The sequence below is a fragment of the Chroicocephalus ridibundus genome, chromosome 8, assembly GCF_963924245.1.
Source record: "Chroicocephalus ridibundus chromosome 8, bChrRid1.1, whole genome shotgun sequence".
Classification (NCBI taxonomy): domain Eukaryota; kingdom Metazoa; phylum Chordata; class Aves; order Charadriiformes; family Laridae; genus Chroicocephalus; species Chroicocephalus ridibundus.
In genome coordinates, this window is record NC_086291.1 from 28054693 (window position 1) to 28073588 (window position 18896).

At 48.2% G+C, this 18896-nt stretch overlaps 1 protein-coding gene across 1 annotated transcript; it reads right to left on the reverse strand.

Annotated features, from left to right (window-relative positions):
• Positions 1-2703: 2703 nt before the first annotated feature.
• Positions 2704-18850, reverse strand: ZBTB37 (zinc finger and BTB domain containing 37). Its single transcript, XM_063343743.1, has 5 exons — positions 18714-18850; positions 16532-16640; positions 14092-15044; positions 12584-12683; positions 2704-10296 (listed from the first exon to the last, which is right to left on the reverse strand). The coding sequence occupies exons 3-5, from the start codon at positions 15012-15014 to the stop codon at positions 9808-9810; spliced, it is 1512 nt and encodes a 503-aa protein (XP_063199813.1). The 5' UTR covers positions 15015-15044; positions 16532-16640; positions 18714-18850; the 3' UTR covers positions 2704-9807.
• Between the last annotated feature and the right edge of the window lie 46 nt (positions 18851-18896).

An 18896-nucleotide genomic window follows, 5' to 3' on the forward strand; every position in this document is an offset into this window, starting at 1 on the left:
AGTGTTTGAGATAGCAGAGGCGCAGGGGAAAACAGCGTCCGTCCCCTTCCCTTTTCAGACAAAAGCAGTACTTGGAATACCTTGCCTTCATTTCTGTGAGCTAACCTCTCCTACAGTCTCCTCTCGTCCTTCGCTGCCCCCCGTAAGCAGGGGGCACAAGGGGAGGAGTATGTTACCGCAAGAACATACAGCTGCATATTATTGTCTTCCTAACTCAGCTTTTCAAAGAGCTTATTCAGAGAAGTCCCTGTTTTGCCACCAAGAAGGATTACTCTTGCACCCCTTGGCCTGTCTTACTGTCGGCTCTCCATCCCAAATTCATCCACAACCCAGAAGGGCCGCTTGCCCCAACAGCATAACCCTGGCTTTGGAAACCTTCTAACAGTTGAGAAAAGTACCTGTGCACCAGTACACCATCATTCCTGACCTCCACCAGAGATCCAGTTTGCCATCAGCCGGCACTGACGACAGCCCCTGCCAACAGAACCCCATCCCGGGGGTTCCTACGGAGCAAAGGCAGGAGGCATTCACCTCGTGGCAGGTGACAAGGCTTCACTCCTCTTGCCAAAACCAAAGCTGTCATCGGGAGAATTGCACTGTCCACCTTTTGTTAGAGTAACCCACAGCCCCCACGAGAAGAGGGCACCTTCCTCCTCCCCGCCAGCCCTCACCTCTACACCAGGAGCTGTGTCAGTTACTGATTTACATACAATGAAGTAGTAAAGAGAAGCTTCACAGTAATCCATAGAGTTTCCTTAGACGTCTAAACGCTAAGAAAAGAGCATCACGGGAGCACAGCCTCCCCTATCAAACCAATGCCCTACACACGTAGCTGAATGAACGGAGCCCAAACCCACCGCACGTCGCGGCTTTTGAACTTGACCAAATGGGGAACCAGAGAAGTGACATCACCAGGTTAACACTCATTTCCAAGAAGCTTCTCAGCCCTGGTTTTGCGATTCCTCCCCCCGCCCCAGACTGAGTAGTTTCAATTTTATGCTGCTACTTGCTGTATTTTACAGCCAGTAGTAAAACAAACCGATCTCGCTTCAGTTCTCCTGTCTGATCGCTTTCCCAGTTCCGTAGACAACGGTGTTGGGTCTGACTGCAAAGGTAACGGGAAGGTTCAAATAAATAAGCTTCACTGCAATATAAAAATAATGAAGACACTTAACCACAGATCTGAGGGCAAGGGGCGGTTAAGTGTATTGACAAAAACTAAGTAAAGCTGGCGGCTTAACATAGCTGACAGTCTGCAAAAAAATTAATGCACTGATTTTTTTTTTAAAAGTACTGCCGTCGATAACTGCAGTTAAAATAATAAATCAGAATATGTCAGATTAAACAAGGAACTTACACAGCAGTATTTAAAAGATACCTGAATATGTTTCAAAAGCTTAACTGATATGAAATAGGAAGCCCGTTAAAGCTGCCCATTTTTACATGATAATACTAAAAAAAAGGTAACAAAAATACAGCTTGGCATAGTCTAACGGGAACAGGAACCTGGACTGCACCCAGGCACAGGGAGCAGCGGGACTTCTCCATAGGCCGGAGACAGATGAAAAGAAAAAGAACGGTAACTAGAAATGCGCTGGTAGGATAGAACTCTCTACCCCTTGTTTTGTGCTGTGCAATGCAGCATGCGGTGGCGCAATATTCCCTACTCCAGGGGAGCGGCAGAGAAGTCTGGAATAAGGGAGGGTGGGAGGGAGGCCTTTGGGCGCCAGCCCTGCCTCCCTGCTGGGGAGCATGACATGAACTTACTCGCTAACGAAGGCAGGTGGACCATCACCGTGCTCGATAAGGGACGCAGGGAAGCCTTCTATGAAAAGAGACTCTCGCGTGCAGGCTGAGCAGACGGGCGAGAGGAAGCACAGCTACTGCCGAGCCTGTGGGAGACTGTTAGAGGTGAGCTTGTTCAGAGCATTTGCTAATTCATTGGAAAGGTAATTGCTCCCCGGCACAGAAGAATCAGCAAGATTTTATCTTTGAACCCATTTCTTCTTTCCGTCAGTCACAGCAGAACGTGCACCTCCACAGAGGTTACTAAAATAATAATACAAAAAAAGCACCTCTAGACATCAGTAAATAGCAAAAGGCTGTGTTCTAAAACTGTAAATCAGACACTAAACACACTAGCGGTTGGTTTTGTGACCTTCTCCCTCCAGCGGCCAGTTGTGCCAGACTACAGTCTGAGTTGCTGGCTTCTACCTTTTTATTTCTAGGCTTGACAGAAGATACTTGTTTTCCTACAAAGCTGTTAAATTCCATGAAAAACTTTGCAATTTCCAAGCCTTCAGAAGGCCCTGAACCCCACCTCATGGGTTGCTTTGATAGCTCTGCCTGCGCAGATGAGCCGAAGCCCAGGAGCAGCTGGTGGGGCGGCAGCTGCTCCCCATCTCCACAAACACCGCTCGGCTCCCAGCCCTGCTGGATACCACAGCAAGGAACAGCAGGACGAAGGGGATGCTGGCAGAACCAGTGCCAGCACTGGGACAGCCCGTCCCGCCTTTTCCATGCGCGTGTTTACAAAAGTCCATCCAAACCCTGCGTTAATAAGGAAGGGGTCAGGAAGGGGACCATATGGAATCACTTGAGATCCATGCTACAGCATACACAGCAAACTCACGCCTAAATTCCTGCCTCATTTTCCCTTGCAGGGAATTTCCTCGAGGCATTCTAGCAGGGAATTTCCTCGAGGCATTCTAGCAGGCAAGTCCTCCTGCTTCCTTAAAGCCTCCCAATTCAGAGGCAGGGCAGAAGCGCCAGGTTCTGTGCCCAGCAGGCACAGCAGGGTGGCAGAGGCTCCAAAGTGATTCTGCTGGAAACGCCCAGCAGCAGAAACGCTGCTGAGTCACGCATTTAAAGCGCTCCTTCAAACCACCGACCGAGCAGCTGCCTGCAGGGTCCTTCCACGAGGCGGTACCGCGATGCCCAGAGCTGAACACAGCACACCTCAACCTGTGAACAGAAGACACCAGAAGCAAACGGCGCTACCTGACACGGCCCTCTTAGCTTCAACCACGCGCCTCACCTCCGTCAGACATCCCGCCATACCGCTCTTGTAGCATTCCTCCAATACCAACTTATGCCGGATGAGAAAAAAAAAACACCAAACCAACAGTATTTAAAAATGATAACCCACGCTGGCCTCCCCACCGTCAAACTTGACTCAGCAAATAAGTCTTAAATCCTTCCAAGGCTGCAAAGCTCTAGGATTCACCAGCACAAGCTCGTAAGTCTCGTTCATATCCGCATTTTTGTCAGCAGAGATCTTTCAGAGCTACCATCTAAAAAGCTTCCTCCTATTTCCAAGACACATCATTTCACAAGCTGTAATACTTTGGTTTACAACTGGATTAAAATATAAATTAAATAAGATTAATGCTAAATGAGTTTATATTGAAACACTTTATATATGCATACATATATATGTATATACAGGTATGTGTGTGTGCACTCTCTAATGACAGCTAGAGGAAGCAAAAGTCAGTCTCCAAAGGCTTCTACTCTTCCAACTAGCGTGGTCAACTAATCCATTGCAACAATTCCCTGTGCATAAAAGCTCATGAAGCACTGGAAGGTGGTGCTGGTGAACAGCTGGATCACGCAGACGCTCAGGAACAGAAAGACAATAAATTATAAGAAGCAGTAGTAACTTGTTCACAGTTGGGATGAGGATAATGTTATAGGAAACCTGAATTTTCTACAGTCCCCAGGAATAAAAAGCCAAGGGTTACTGAAGATTACAGCTGGATATACCGTAGTTAATCCCAAAAGCAAAGATTGGATCCGACACAAAGAAATGGTAGGAACCACATGAAATTTCTCCCAGCAGACTAAACCCCGGTACCATCAGCTTCAGCGGGAAGATTCCCGATACCTCCCCCAGGACCAGAGTTCAGCCCGGTGACGCTTCGATCGCTGTCTCCATCTCAGCGACAGACACTTCACAAGTAGGAAGATTCCTTGAAGCCAACTCAATCCTACGTCCACAAGAAAATGCTCCCAGGCCTTTCTTGGTTCTACTTCTAACTATCACCCCAAACAGCACCTTCAGCCTCTCCAAGTCCCAGCCTCTGTGTTTTCCTATGTTACACAAAAGAAAGCCTTTCAGCAGTAATACCAAGGCAGATGGAAATATTTTAGAGACGGTAGGACTCTTCAGATAATTTTATAACCCAATTGAGTGGGTTCCAGAATAGGAATAACCTAAGTTTCAACTAAGACTAACTGCAGCAAAACTTGGATCTGCTGCGTTTTATTTAAAAACAAAAAAACCTCAACAGATCTGCTCCAAATCTACTCTATTCCAAAATGTTCTGGTAGACATTAGTTTCAAGCAGCAGCCAGTAGTGTTTGCATAGTTCTAGCTTCTATTTGGTTACAAATATATATATATATATATATATATATGTATGTATAAAGGTACATACATATATATGTATGTATTCTGTATTAAAATATCCTTTGAGTGACAATGATTAAAACAAAGATACTTAGCTCCTCTTTAGGACCTTCCAACTGAAGACATCAAAGCTCTGTGCCTGGATCTCACCTCATGACAGGAGTGACGCTCACCTCTGAGAACACGGCTATCGCCAGGCGAGGCTATGCTGGCGGCAGCTCCATCCACAGTCCTGGCTCCGGGCTCAGCTCCCAGGGGAAACTCGGAGCCCAAACCCTGACAAAAATCAGCAATTTCCTGAATTACAGCTCCTTGACTTCTCCCATCCCCAAAATATTTCCGCTAGAGCAAGAACAGCATTTGGTGTCACTAATCTGCACAAACACTCAGGTGCTGGTACGGCTAAATTGGCAGGCATGTCATGGAGCACAGAGCAGAATTTTATAAATATTAAATAATACGTTTAAGGGGTGCTAGTTTTTGTTGGTTTTAAAGATGCATGACTCGCTCTACCTCACAAGCTACCTTCCACCTAAATAAGCTGCACCTTTTCATCTGTCTTTCTGTTTATAGGTTGGGTTCTGCAGGAGAAATGAAGGCAGCAGCAAATAAAAGCTACAGCTCTGCTCCTGGAAATGCATCGTTAGGGTTGAGTCACCCGAAGGTGGCAGAAGGACTCTGCTCGAGGACCAGACTGCTTACAGGCATTTACCGAACCGGGCATCACATTTTTAAGTGAAATTACTACTGCATAGAGGCATGGGAGAGCCTGCCCTGGAAACCAAAGTCACCCCGCTGTCACAAAAGAAGAGCAGGACAAGCCGGGAGATCTGTCCTGTCAATTTATTTCAACCTTGATCTCGCAGAGGGCTGAAATCCTCTCCCTGAGCCCTCCCCGCCGAGCCCACCCCGCTGTGCTCTTCAGCGAGACCGCAGCGAGACCAAGTGCAATCCCAGCCCTGAATAGCTGTCGGATGGGAACAGCGTCAGTTGCTACCGACCTCGGCTGGATTTAAAACAGCCGCAAGAGCCACAAAATACTTTCTATTCTTCCTGCCCTTCAGCCACCCAAACTTCCGAAAGTTAAATTATACAGATCACAGCTTGAAAATTTTGTAGAGAAGACGCAGGTAAGACAAAGGACTGGACCTGATGGGCGGACAACGCGGGGAGGACAAGTGAGGAACTGCCCATCTGCATCGGCTGCTCTGACTCTTACCAGGCTGATACCCCTGGATCTCACTGAGCGGCTCTAAGCGTGTTCTCAGCCTCCTGGTATAAATTCACATTTCACAAAGCCTCCTCCTTCATCCCTCTCTATCTGGCTGCTGGAAATAAGCAGCACGGTTTGCTTTCACATACTCCCATTGCAAGAGAGCAAAAAGACCTTCTGCGTTTTCCCTTCCCCAGCTTCACATGGGTCATCCTCTAGAAAGGAAGAGGTTCAGCTTTTCCCCAAAGCAGCAACACAGTATTAATATAATTCTTGTTATTTTCACAGCTATTCACAGGGAACCGGGCAGCAGCGGGGAACAGCCACGGCAACCGTCACGTCACTCTGCTGTGACTTGGCACCGGGGCTTTCTGCAGGCTCAAGGAGAAGGAGATAACCGCAACACTTCACATTTGGAAGGTTTCTCTGCCACAGCAAAGAACCGTGTTCCCCTTCCGAGACAGAAAACTGCAGAAACAGAGCGTGTTCCCCCTGTTGCCTGAGGCAAGCGAACACACGGGTTAGTAAGCCCTAACTCTGAAGCGGACAGAAATGTTACGTACAGAGGTATTGAAATACAACAGAGTTCTCTTCACATCCTCCTTAAATCACAGTTGAAATCACAGTTTTGGCAGAGGGAAAAAGCTGCAGCTAGACATGGAAATGCAAAGCCGTGCCTCAACCCATCACAGAAGCATTCGCACTTGGCAAGTTGGCACCTGATTCTCCACGGCTTCAGGGCAACCATAGAGCTACGCGGTTTGCCAATGGAGAGGCAACAAAAGACGGTGTCATGCTGACGTGGAAAGCAGCTCCAAGTGGCTACACCACTGCCAGAAAATTCACATGAGGTTTTTCCATACCATATTCGACCTCCAACACCTTTTCTTGAACCTTGGCCTTATCTGCACTGAGGAAGTCAACTACTGAAAGAAAAGTTTAACAAACAATTCCTCTGAACTGGTTCCATCTTCTAGTGCGGATGGGCCTAAACTGCTTTCCGCGCTGTTCAAGAAAACATTAGAGACACCATGATTCTCACACATACATACACATACACGTCCATTAAATGTACAGAAATAATATTAAAATGATTCCCACTACCATACCTTATACTGACTCTAGCTACAAGCTATAAACTTCACCTCAGTGAGGCCCGGGCAAGATATTGGCTCTTTTGCATGCAATCAGAAATGATAGTTTATACAGTGGCAACCTCTGCACCAAAAAAAACAACAAAACAAAACAAAAACCAACATAAAAGAGGAAAAAATGAAAACCTTTCACAAGCTTCGTTTTCAGACTAGCCTAGTACGATATGAAGGACCAACTTCATGGTTTTCACCAGGCCAATTGAAAGTAGCGAATCAGCAAGGCAGGACGCTCTGCTGGCATCCTGGCCTGTTAGGATGCTCCTCCCTTCACAGTATCAATAGAGTAAAACAAAAACCTGCTCGGGAAACTCACAGCTATGCCACAGGAATAAAGGCATTCACCATTTTTATGTCAGCCCTTCATCACTACGCTTTGATGGATCGGTTGCCATCTGTTTCAGGAAAATGTTGCTTGTGTAGCAGTTACTGCACCTTCACCCTTCTCTTCACAGCAAGCTTAGCAGGGAAACTTTCCCACTATATTTATATATAATATATGTATATAAATAATTTAATGTTTTTATAGTTTGGTAGTATTCTTTTAAAAGTTCTATTTTAAAACACTTAAAAATCTTTTAAGCAACTAAAAGTAACTTTTGATGCTCTCTAGTGTGAACAGGATAGGATTTCAAAGTTTTTAACTTTCTTCTTTTTGATTTTTGGTAACTTCAAAAGCTATGACTAAAGCAGCATACTCTGCGCATTTCCGCTCCTCCCCACACCTCGATTGCAATGAAACCTACCTTAGCCACCCTCTTATCTCTCATCTTCCGCGACTGCTCTCTGGCAACGTTTCTCTTTTGGTACAATCCGGTCTGACCTTCGACAGGAAACCCAATGGGGCTGGTCCCTCGGGTGGCCGCTTAGAAAATCATTCACTGTGTGACGATGCACTTGACAGGAGAGGAGGAAGAAGGGACAGAAGGAAAACGGAGGTGAAATGTCAGTTTTCCTGTTTGAAATGGTCAATGAAATTGTACTCTGCAGGTCCCGGGCTCACACCACCTGCAAAGGTTCCTCTCTTAGGAGCACACACCTCTTACGCGTGATCCTGGCACCAAGCCCTGCCTTTCACCACACACACAAAAACATTAGAGCCACGTCTGAGAGCCACAAAAACATCAGAGCTTTTTGAGAGAGACATGGGAGGAACAGTGAGACAGAAAAATATAGAAAGCGAGGCAGGAATACATCACCCTTCTCCAAATTCTTCCCTCTAAACAGGCAGGAGAAGGCTCCCGAGTCCCAATTTGCAGGTGGGGAAAGCGAGACCTGGAGATGTTTCCACGTGCCCAAAATTGTGCAGTCAGACTGCGGGGCAAGCTTTATTTTCACTTGGCAAGTCTCCTGCTCGTCAAGCCCACGCTCTAACCGCTCGCCCAGCTTGCTTTGCCAAAGCAAGATGAAGTGTATTCCTTTTTCAGTGTCTCATTGTTCCTCCCATAACCTTAGGGATCAGAACTTCATCCTTCCTTATTGTACACGTTATACATCCTCAAGAGAACTCCTTCAACCAAACGTCCTCTCCCAAGCCCAATCTGCGCAACCTGTCGTTCATGAACAACTCGGCATCAGAACCAGAGAAAACTCTTAAAGTATTGCATATTTTTTTAAAAGACTTCTTCAAAAGATGTCAAGATATTTGCACTTATCTACCTGTCCCATGCTTTTCCGTTTATGAAACACGTAAGCACGTGCAAACACCTACAAAACACAATGCAGGCATGTCTCTCCGGGTTTGCTTACCTTGCTCTAAACATCAGAGCTGCTTAGAATACAAAAGTTTAAGTCCATGCAAGGGGACAGAGTTGTGATTGCTCTAGGAACCATTCACTTTTAAGTTTCCTGAACTGTTACAAGGAAATAAAGTAGGGTTTTTTTTTCCTTTTTGCATTTCATTGATAAAAAAGTTATCAAACTAGTTTGTAGAAACACGTTTAAAAGCAACCACCCACGATTGCTTGGCTGGGACAACAGTATTTCAGTATACCATATTGCTGTTATAAAAGATCAAGTGCGTGTTGAAGGGGGAGCAGGGGTGAAGGACGACTTTGGTAGCCAGCCTCTAACTCCGCAATTCAGCCCGTCCAGAAAAACTCTTCCTAATGCCCGGCAACACCTGAAGCACGGCAGCGCACCAGTCAGGACATCAGAGTGCTCTGAACTCTCCCGATCAGCAACAGCAAAGGACAACGTCCTCTGAAAGACCCCTCCAACCCCTCTCCCAATGCATCAGAGCCTCATGCAAACCTCACAGCTGCTAAATTTCACTTTCAGTAGCCGAAGTGCTTCAAATTCTGCTGACCTCTAGAAAATCACTTTATAACCGTGCCAGCTTGTAACAAAGGGCATTGAGGCCGCACGCCTGGAATGGGCAAGCCAAAAGCCCTAAAATAATAGTCTAAGTAAAAAGGTAAAAAGAGACACACCAAAAATAAGACAGGGATAAATACATTCGGGCAAGGCAGGTTCCACCAGGACAGTCTTTTTTTAACGTGGCAACTGCCTGGGGAGTGGAGGAAGGCAACAGCGCTTTGCCCCTGCTTGCCCCTTGAGCTGGACCAGCAGGCACGGCGAGGAGCAGCCCCGACGCCAGGCTCACCGGGTCTGCACGGCTGACAGCCGGCGGGACCCAGCTGCTGGGCCAAAATGCTGTCGAGAAATACAAATGACTGCTCGTCCCAGATCACTACGGAACATTAAAAAAATTTAAAATCCTGTTGATCCCTGAATAAGAAGTTGATTGACACAGTTGTTTTGTTTTTCTCCGAGAGGAGGAGGAATAAGGGAGAAAAACTTTTAACACTCTATGTGTGTGTGTGTGTGTGTGTGTTGGGGGGGGAGTTGAGAAAGAGAGAGAGAGAGAGAGAGAGAGAAAGATTTTGCAATTTTGGCAACATCTTGGGAGCTTCTTTCTGTCCAGTGGTGGCATTGCACTAATTACAGTACCAGCCTGCCAGGTTGGTGCTGACTCTTTAGAGCCAAAAATGGGAAGATGGTCCTTTCTCCCCAGACTCTGCAGCCGTGTTTCAATCCGGCCCAGTTGTGGACACAGATCCCTGTGCCGTCTCCCCCACAGCGACAGCCTCCTCCTGTGGAGGAGATTCTTCCTCCGTCTGCCCCCGAGACGTGACGGTGGTCTCGGGGGAGATACTGTGGGGCCCCTCCAGAGGCATACAGCCAGGGTGGTTCTTGCGAAAGTGCTGGTTGAGGATGGCCTGGAAAGGGAAGCTTTTGCCGCAGACGTGGCAATGAAAAGGCTTGTTGCCCGTGTGCTTGCGGATGTGATACTCCAGCTGATCCTTGCGGGTGTACTTCTTCCCACACATGCGGCAGACAAAAGGCGTGATGCCCATGTGGAGACGCATGTGCCGGTCCAGGCTGCCTTTCTGGTTGAAGGATTTGGCGCAGTAAATACAAGTGAGCCGTGGGTTGTACCGGAACCAGCGCTCTGAAACCTCCTGCTCCCGGAGATATTCCACATAACCGCTCACTCCAAGCATGGCCGATTCCTCCCCCTGCAAAGGAAGCAACAGAGATTTAAATAACAAGCAGCCTAAAACAAACTGCAGGAAAGAAGATCAGGCCCCAGTCCAGCCAGTAACGCACTGAAGCATGTGCCAAACCTCGAAATCGGCAGCACTAATGTCTTCAACCTCAAGCACACATTTAAGTGCTTAACTGGAGCCTTGGGGCTGAAGACAAATGAGCAATCAATTAGAAACCTCTGCTATGGCGGCCACTTCTGCCAAGTCATTCGCTAGATCTGGGGAGGAAAAGACAGCCCTTGTCAGGAGGGTGCTTAGCCACTGATTGAGTTGTGGACCAAACGTGTCAATACATGTTACTTTTTAAAAAACTTGGGCCAGTTTGATTAAAATATTGTATACCATGCTCTCTTTACTTACTAAAGGTTAAAAAATTAAGGCAATTGATGAGCCTGCAGTAAAACTAAGGTGGAATAAACTACAAATCACATCTGAAACTCTTCAGGTACCACTTTACACAGGTATTTATTCAGGTGTCATCTGGGATTCATTTTATAATGAATCACGCTTTCCTCAATGACTGTGTAACCCATCCCAGCCCCGCGGCATTGCAGGGGAGGATCTGCAGCACAGAGAGCTGACATGCCTGGCCCGAGTCACGCAGCAAGGACTAGGTGGCTCCTCGTTATTTTCTGAAGCCAGAAAGACAAACAGCCAAGGGTAACGCTGAACTGCAAGCTCGGGCTCTAGGACAGCTTCTGGCTATCGTATTCAGAAGGAGCACAAACAGCCAGCCTCCTGAATGCCTCCGTGCTGGAGGATGCAGTATTTGCACTCCCAGCTCTTACACTGTTCCCCGATGACGCCAAACGTGGACAAGCAAATAGTGCAACAGCAGAAGAGCCTCTCCTCCGTCAAGCAGGGCTGTGCACACGCAAGCAGCAGTGTAACTCTGCCAGGCCCTGTTGAATCTGACTGCACAAGCAGTGGTAAGCCGCTCAGGACTACAGGAGATGCACAATGCTGTGGTACTTTCTCTCCACTCTGCCACTGCCACCGTGCAGGGGAAACAGGCAGACTATTTTTAGCATGGGTATGGCAATATCAGGAGATCGGAAGGTGATGATACTTCCTGAGTAGGTGGTAGCCTACCGTTTTATGTTCGAGGCCATCTCACGATGGAGAAATACTAGCAGCTTTTCTGTACGTACAGCTAAAACTGCTTTGTACGTCACATTTCCCCTGGAGGGTTAGTTTGACCTGAAATTTTCTAGATGTATTCTGAGGACACAAAACAAAGCTTTGGCAAAATAGGGACAAAAAAGTATCTTTTGTTTTATGGAAGTGTATTACGAAGTTAGCAGACAGCAGTCATGATGTTTTCTCCCCTTGCTTCACTTGGTCTTACTCAAGGGCAAAGTGGCCTGGTAACTCCTCACCTGCCTCCAGCAAAGTCATCTGATTACGAACCGACACATGACTTATCTGCCAGGCACACAAGAGTCGTTCTACACAGTATTGGGTGATGCACTTGTACTACAGTGGCACTGCGATACTGACTGCATGCAACAAAAAAATTAGATCAAAACGATTAGGCACAGGTATTATCACTGTGTCCTGCTTTGCTGCACACTATAGCCCATTGCCCTCCTGCATTTCTGCTTATCTATGATTCTGTGATCTCTCTTTCCTACCCCAAAAATGTGCCCATAGCTCAAGAAAACAGAGAATTCAGAGCTACTTTACGTTGCAATTCTGCTATGCAACATAGTCCCTTGAGGACACGACAGAGACCTCTGTACAAATCCACAGTCCTTTGACACTCCACCCTAAAGGTTTACTGGTGTAGTGCCTGGAGGGCTTTTTGGAATGGTTTCGATACTAGCATGGGAAGGTTCAGCTGTTGTCACCCCTCAGTCTTCCACAGAAGCCAGCTAACACCTCCTCCCTCAGCTCAGACATTTGCTGTCAGTGTTTTAGGGCAGAGCCAACTCTGCAGGCAAATGGGGTTTCTCCTCAGGAGTTGGTGGCCTGCCCAGAACGAGGGTTGATATTTATGCCCTCAGACAACACGAGAAACTCCTCGTGTTTTCCAGGTATCTGGCCAAAATCCCAAACAACAGCCAAAATCAGTTTTAAATCACATACCGACGGCATACATTCTCAGTGTGAGCAACTAAACCCTTCGCAAGAGTGAAAGGTTCTTGTTTCACAAACAGTATTGCTTGCAAATATAGAATATTACACACTTCAGCACAACACAGTCCCCTTCACCTTCAATGCCAACATGTACTTGCAAACTTCTTGATCTGCCTACCTGGGAACTGGGCTGCTTGGGCTCATCCATCCGCCCGGGAGACTCGCTTTTTGATCTGTACCGCTCAGTCACAGCAACCATGCTGCCAGAAGGGCTAAATCTGTGGGGTGGGGGAAGAGTGTAAATGGAGTTTTTAATGGGCATCAGGTCACTATGATGTGTAGAACAACGGGTGAGCAATGGAGGCACCTGTATAGCATCTCTTCATCCTCACCAGCTAACACACAGGAGGTGGAACAGCGCAAGTATAAAGGAAAAACCAAGTCATACTGGTCTGTGCTTTCAGCCTTAACATCTGAAAGATAAAACTGAGTCATTTGGCTTCCAGTTTAGTAACAGAGAGCTTTTCGGTTGCTATCGCAAGTAAACCGACATGGGCCCAGTGACTCAGGAACTGCACAAGAGGAGAAGAAACCATTTCTCTAAGGGCACCTCTCCTTCACCACCCTCGCCCTCCTCCCCCTTCTAAGTGTGAAACAAAAGTGATGTGGTGGACTCCAGGTAGGAAACAGTGGATATGGAGTGCAGTGCAAAAAGAAATGCTCGAGGCGAGCTGATCCGTGGAAAAGAGTTAAGGAACTAGGAAAGGATCACTCTCCCAAGGGTCAGCTCAAGATCATTCCCACACACTGATTTATTAAGCAACAAGTGACAGAATATCCACTGCTTCCACGTAGCTGTTCCCTGATGGGACCAGAGGGATTGAGCTAGAAGAGAAGAGAGGCAGATGTGAAGGGAAACCCCACATTTACAACCCCCCCCAAACACAACAGATCTGCCCTTTATCAGATCCGTTCTTTGGGCTGAGCTAAGGGCAAGAAAACAAATGCTGGAGTGGAGGGGAAGCAGATGGATGGAGAATCAAAACACAGCAGATGTCACCACCTATTTTCAATAAAGGCTTTCTGCTCTTTCATATAAATCAAAACAACAGCGGAGGCCGATGGGCTCCCCACTTCAACTGCTTCAGAAGACGGAAGCTTACGACCCACTGCTGTCCTGGAGCACCAGGAAGAAAATCTCCTCTTGACCTACAGCTGGTGACCAGCGTGTTTCTCAGAGAGAACCACCCTCAGATTTTCAGGCCAGAAGGCATCATTGCAATGACACTTTGTGTAACACATATTGTATGTGACCTCATTAATTCTGATGCTGAGCCTGGAATCTACAAAGGCTGAAATTAACATCTTCTTTAGACAAAAATCCCACCTCAGTTGAAACACAAAGAGGTAGAGAATCCAACCTGTGCACCTCCAAGTGCTAATTAATTTCCCAAGCTAGCCTGTACCTGGAGATCCTGGGCTAATCACTACCCAGCCAAAAGACTATAACCCAAACCGGATACACTTCCTAACACCAGGAAAAAATTCCTTCAGTGCTTATCCTTAAGGTGGCCACAGGAAATAGAAGGATGAAATGTTCCAAAGCGACCAACCCAGCCAAGTGAAAATCTTGCACAACCTCCTCTTACCGAGCCAAGGTCAGTAATTAAGTTAAAGCAAACTCACCTGTCAATCTCACTACTGGTTGGCCTGACCACTTTGGCCCCGGAGGACCCTAACGCATAAGCCTCTTGGCCTATTGATCCATGGCCCGTGGTGTCGATCACCATAGCAGTGACCTCCTCAGCGCTGCTCCCATCTTCTCCCGACGGCTGATGATCTGCCCCAAGCCACTCCTCCAGGTTCTCTGTTTTAATGCGAACTCCTCCTAGCACCCGGACGTCATCATCGTTCCGTCCGCCGCGGTCTCCCATTCCCGTCTCAACGTACCACTGTCCTGCTCTGTTAATTCGTAGTATGGGCTCCCTGCTTTCCACATCCGAACTCTGCTCAATTATCTGGGGGCTGGTGGACTCCTCAGGTGGGCTGAGCTCCCGAATGTCCAGCACCGTGCTAACCTGACCCAGGCGACTCCCCTTCGGGGTGTTGTGACGCGGGCTGAGAGAACGGTTTAGATTTGGCGTGACCCGGTGAGACTCCGGTGGTCTTTCCTGATGCTTTGTCCTGGTCTGGCTCAATTCTGCTTCCACCTCTGCCACATTAATTTTGAAATGAATTCCCTCGAGAATCTGTGTGCACTTGTCTATGATGTGCTGCATCTGCAAGAAACTGGCAGCTGTTAGGTAACTGATGATGTCAGCCAGCTGCAGACATATCCTACCGGTGTAACAAAAGGAAAGGAGCTGCTCGAAAACAGAAGGGTTCTTGATGACAGAAATGGAAACGGTGCTCATTTCGTTCAAGGACATGTGGTCGCGGAAGTAGGGCGAGCTGGCAGCCAGCACCACCTTGTGAGCACGGAAAGCTTGCCCCTGGACGTTGACCACGATGTCACACAGGCGCCCCTGCATGCGTAACTGATTCAGGTGGCTCAGGACAGAGTTACTGAAGTCAGGAATCTCCAGCTGAATGTTCCCACTCTTCTCCATGGCTGTCCCAGTTGCAGGTGCACGACCCTACTGGAAAGGGGGTAAAAAATACCAACGTTAACAGAGCTAGCCTATCATTTGCATTTAAAACATTTTTCACCTACTTTCATGCAGTTTGAAATACTGGGATTTTTAGAGAAGTCTCTCACCAATTAATTTACAGGCGCCTCGCAGCAGTCCTCTGATCTTTATGTGCTGTACACCACCTTTCACAAGAGTTATGTTAAACCAGTCCCCGATAGATCCCCATTCCCTGTGGCTTAAGTGCTTGAAACAGTTTGTTCTGTCAGCCTCAATAAAAGCACATTTGCATTGTACAAAGAACATTAAAAATGGTTCAGGCACTAAAAATAGGCAACTGATTGCATAATGGATCAAAATACTTAGCACTTGTACCTTCTAAGCACTTTGAAAAGGGAAAGTAATATTGCTATCCCTCCTCTGTAGAACAGGAATCAGGAAGGAGACACCAGGTCCTAAATCCTCCTCAGAGGCTTTTCAAAAGCTGACCAGCACACGTTTGACCTCAAAGCATCTTAAATACATCATTTAACCCAAGTTACTCATCAGTGGCGTTTCTGACACATGGTAAAAAACATATAACATGCCGGTGAAAGAAAAAGAACAAAATCCAGTTCTAAACACCAGCTTATCAGACCATCCACTGGGCGCAAGTGACTCCCTGGCAAAAGAAGCTGACGTTTGTGCCATTTGAGATATTGCATATGGCAAAATATAACTTATGAACAATGGGGATTAACAAACTAGCTCTCCTATTTTTCCTTCCATAATTCATTTTTCTACAATCATCACGTTTCATTTTGGCAAAGTTTGAAAAGGAGCCCTGACCATATATGGTAAAAATTCAGAACGATCCAAAATTAGATGTAAACTTGCCCAAAAAGAAAAAAAAAAAAAAAAAAAAAGGAAAGTAAATATGTTAAAGACCACTCGTGGCATGAAGAGCTTCCAAGCTGGATGGCATCTGAAGTGTCGATTAAGCAGAGTGCTGCAGATATCAAAACAATTTCAGGCAGGCTGGGAATACTAAGGCTCACAGTGCCTGCTCCAAGAAATCTCCGAATCGAAGGGACTAGCACACAGTAAGGCATGTGTGCCTTTGAAGGACTTTTTTTTGTTTAATCTATGAAGGTTGCAGGATAGCGCATGTTCAGATGCCAAAGCAGACTCTGTGCAAACTTGGCAAAATATGTTACTAAACCTGAAGCTGCAGGACAGCCTGTCAATCTTGTGAAGTCGTGCAAAGAGATTACTAAATGGCTGGGCGGCTGCGTCTCTGGGTAGCTGAGATCAGGGGCGCACAAAACTTCACGAGGTGCAGCTTAACAGCGCCATGTCTAAAGGCTTCTCCTCCCCTTCCCCTATTTTTAGAAGAAAGCAAAAAAACCCCACAAAAAACAACGAAGCAACTATAGCACACATCCGCATCGCCACAACATTAAGAGCAGAACTTCAAACGCACAAAACACAGTGAAATAAGAAACCCAATGTCTTACCTGTAACGTTACGAGTAACATGTAAAGGGGAAGAAGAGGGGGCGGTATCTTGTTTTACTTTTTTCTTCTGATGTAGTAAGATGGTCTGAAAACTTTTTGCCCCCTTCCCCTTTAGAAGGAAAAAAGAAAAGAAAGAAAAAATATAGCACAGAGAAACTGGGTTCTCCCAAGCACAATCAAGAACATCAAGCTTCATCATTTTTTGTTTTGCTGGAGGATATAGCAGCAGGATTAGCTAACTATTACATGACGTCCCACCCCAAACCACAGAGAAGCACTGCATCTTATCAATTTGATTTTTCCCCACTGTCTATTCAGCGTTTATACTGTACTGATGGTCATTAAAATGAAAAATGGAAGTGCAAATAACCTGAATAAGTCATTTCCTCTCTTACAGGGCTGGTATCTCCAGCACTAACCCTGCAGCGTTTAAGCACACACAGGGTTTTCCTCAAAAAGCTGTCTCACTTATACCATCAGGAACACTCACACAGACGAAATCACATCGAGTACGTGCAAATGCTTACAGTATTGGGGAGCCTGTAATCTCATAGTCTTCCCAAACCACCAGCTTCTAAAGCGATAAACCCCAAAGCACTCTCCTAAGGAAGGCAACCAAAGGCAGGCAAGCAAAGGCAAGGCGGGCAGGCCTCCTTTGCGAGGCCAAACACCCCTGCCGAGGCAGCGAGCGCCCGGGGAGGCTCACACGGGGAGGCCAGGCTGGGGCGCAGCCCGACTGTTTGCTTCTCAGGGGGTCACAGCTGGGGGCGTACAGAAAGGGGAGAAAAGTACACTCAGACTCTAACTGCTGAGCCAGCCTGTATATGGCTCCGGTCAGAAGTCAGCCGCTCCCAAGGGAGCCCAAAAAAGCTACTTGCGAGCTTTTGCGCCAAAGGCAGGGAAAAATCTATCTGCCACTGATGGTGGGAGAAAAGGACCCATGTAGCTTCGTTACCTCAATATCGAGGAAGCGGCATTTTATGATATGCTTTGGGGACAACCTCAGTTAGAGATTGGCAAGGGAGTTTCTATCTTTTTGGTTCAGAATACCCTTGTCAGAAGATGATTTCTGTCCTCCCAGCTAAGGGGTCTATCATAAGCTTACGCACCTCAGCCGGCAGCGCAATGACATCCTAATCTTTGTCTTTCCCAGTGCCAGACTGCTCATCCTTTACCTGCAGGATGAATGGGATCTCCTGCTGAGCAATGCTCTTCACAGAGAACGCACTGAGAATCTTATCTATTTTTATTACAACTTAAAGTGTCACCGGCTGAGACTTGGACTCGCTTATCTCAGAAAATGCCTTTCACCCTTTGAGGCAAGTGCAACTACGGAGACCTGGAGAAATTCTCGATCCGTCAGGCCCTGGTAACAAGCTGGGACACAGCATCTGCAGCAAGCGATGCTCACGCTGGATATACCCTTTGTCAGGAAGCTGTCGAGCTGAGGAGCTGTACGGAGGAGTCGGAACTGAAAAGTCTCGGCTTTTGGGGCTGAGATTTACCACGACTGGCCAACCTGACTACTTTCAAATTACGACGGAACCTTAGCAAAGACAAAAACAACAGTAATTCTGAATCGAGATGAGAGATGCTGCCTTTCTCGTCCTGCCCCGCCTCAGCTACATGAGTGAATTTAACAGTGCTTGGGAAAACCCCGCTAAAAGGCTCGTAAGCGCCGACTCCGGGCCTTCGCTGCCGGCGCGCGGCGGTCGCCGTTCATTTTTACCCCTGACAGCTCCACCGGGGCGCCCCGGGACCCCGGCCCGGGGCTCCGCGGGGGCGGCGGACCGAGACCCACCCTCCCCTCGCCCCCGGGGCTAAGCCAACCGCAGGCCGCCCCGCCCGAGGGGCTGACAACGCGCCGCCCCCCCTCCCGCGGGGGATCGGGACGAGCCCGGGGGGGGACACCGCGGAGCCCTCAGGGAGGGACGGGCCCGGCCGGCGGAGGCCCCGCAGCCCTGAGGGGAGGAAGGCGGGGCGGGGGGGGGGCGGCGGGGCGCGGCCGCGCTCCCCGGCCCCCCTGCGCTGGTCCCCGCGGGCGTGACGGCGCCTCACGGGCGGGGCGAGCCCGGGCCTCCCCCCGCCCCGCCCCACCCCACCCCGCCCCGCCCCGCCCCGCCCGGCCCCGCCCTGCCCGGCCCTGGCCGTCCCGCCGGGCCCGCGCCGCGCCGGTACCGACCTGGCGGGGGTGGGAAGGGCCCGCAGCGCCGTCCCGGAAGCGAAACCCCCCCCGAGCGGGCCGCACCCCGGAAGAAAATTCCCGCCCGTGAGGCCGCGGCGCGCATCGCTCCCCTCGCCACGGCCCCCGCCACGCCCCCCTGCGCCACGCCCACGCGTGACGCGGAGAGGGGAGGGGCAGCGC

Excerpts from the sequence above, each read along its gene's own strand:
- ZBTB37 (XM_063343743.1), bottom strand. The coding sequence starts at position 15,014 with ATGGAGAAGAGTGGGAACATTCAGCTGGAGATTCCTGACTTCAGTAAC. Across the intron at positions 12,684-14,091 it reads ACCAGTAGTGAGATTGACAG|ATTTAGCCCTTCTGGCAGCA; the intron begins GTGAGTTTGCTT and ends CCCACCCCACAG. Across the intron at positions 10,297-12,583 it reads CCAAGCAGCCCAGTTCCCAG|GGGGAGGAATCGGCCATGCT; the intron begins GTAGGCAGATCA and ends CTTCCTTTGCAG.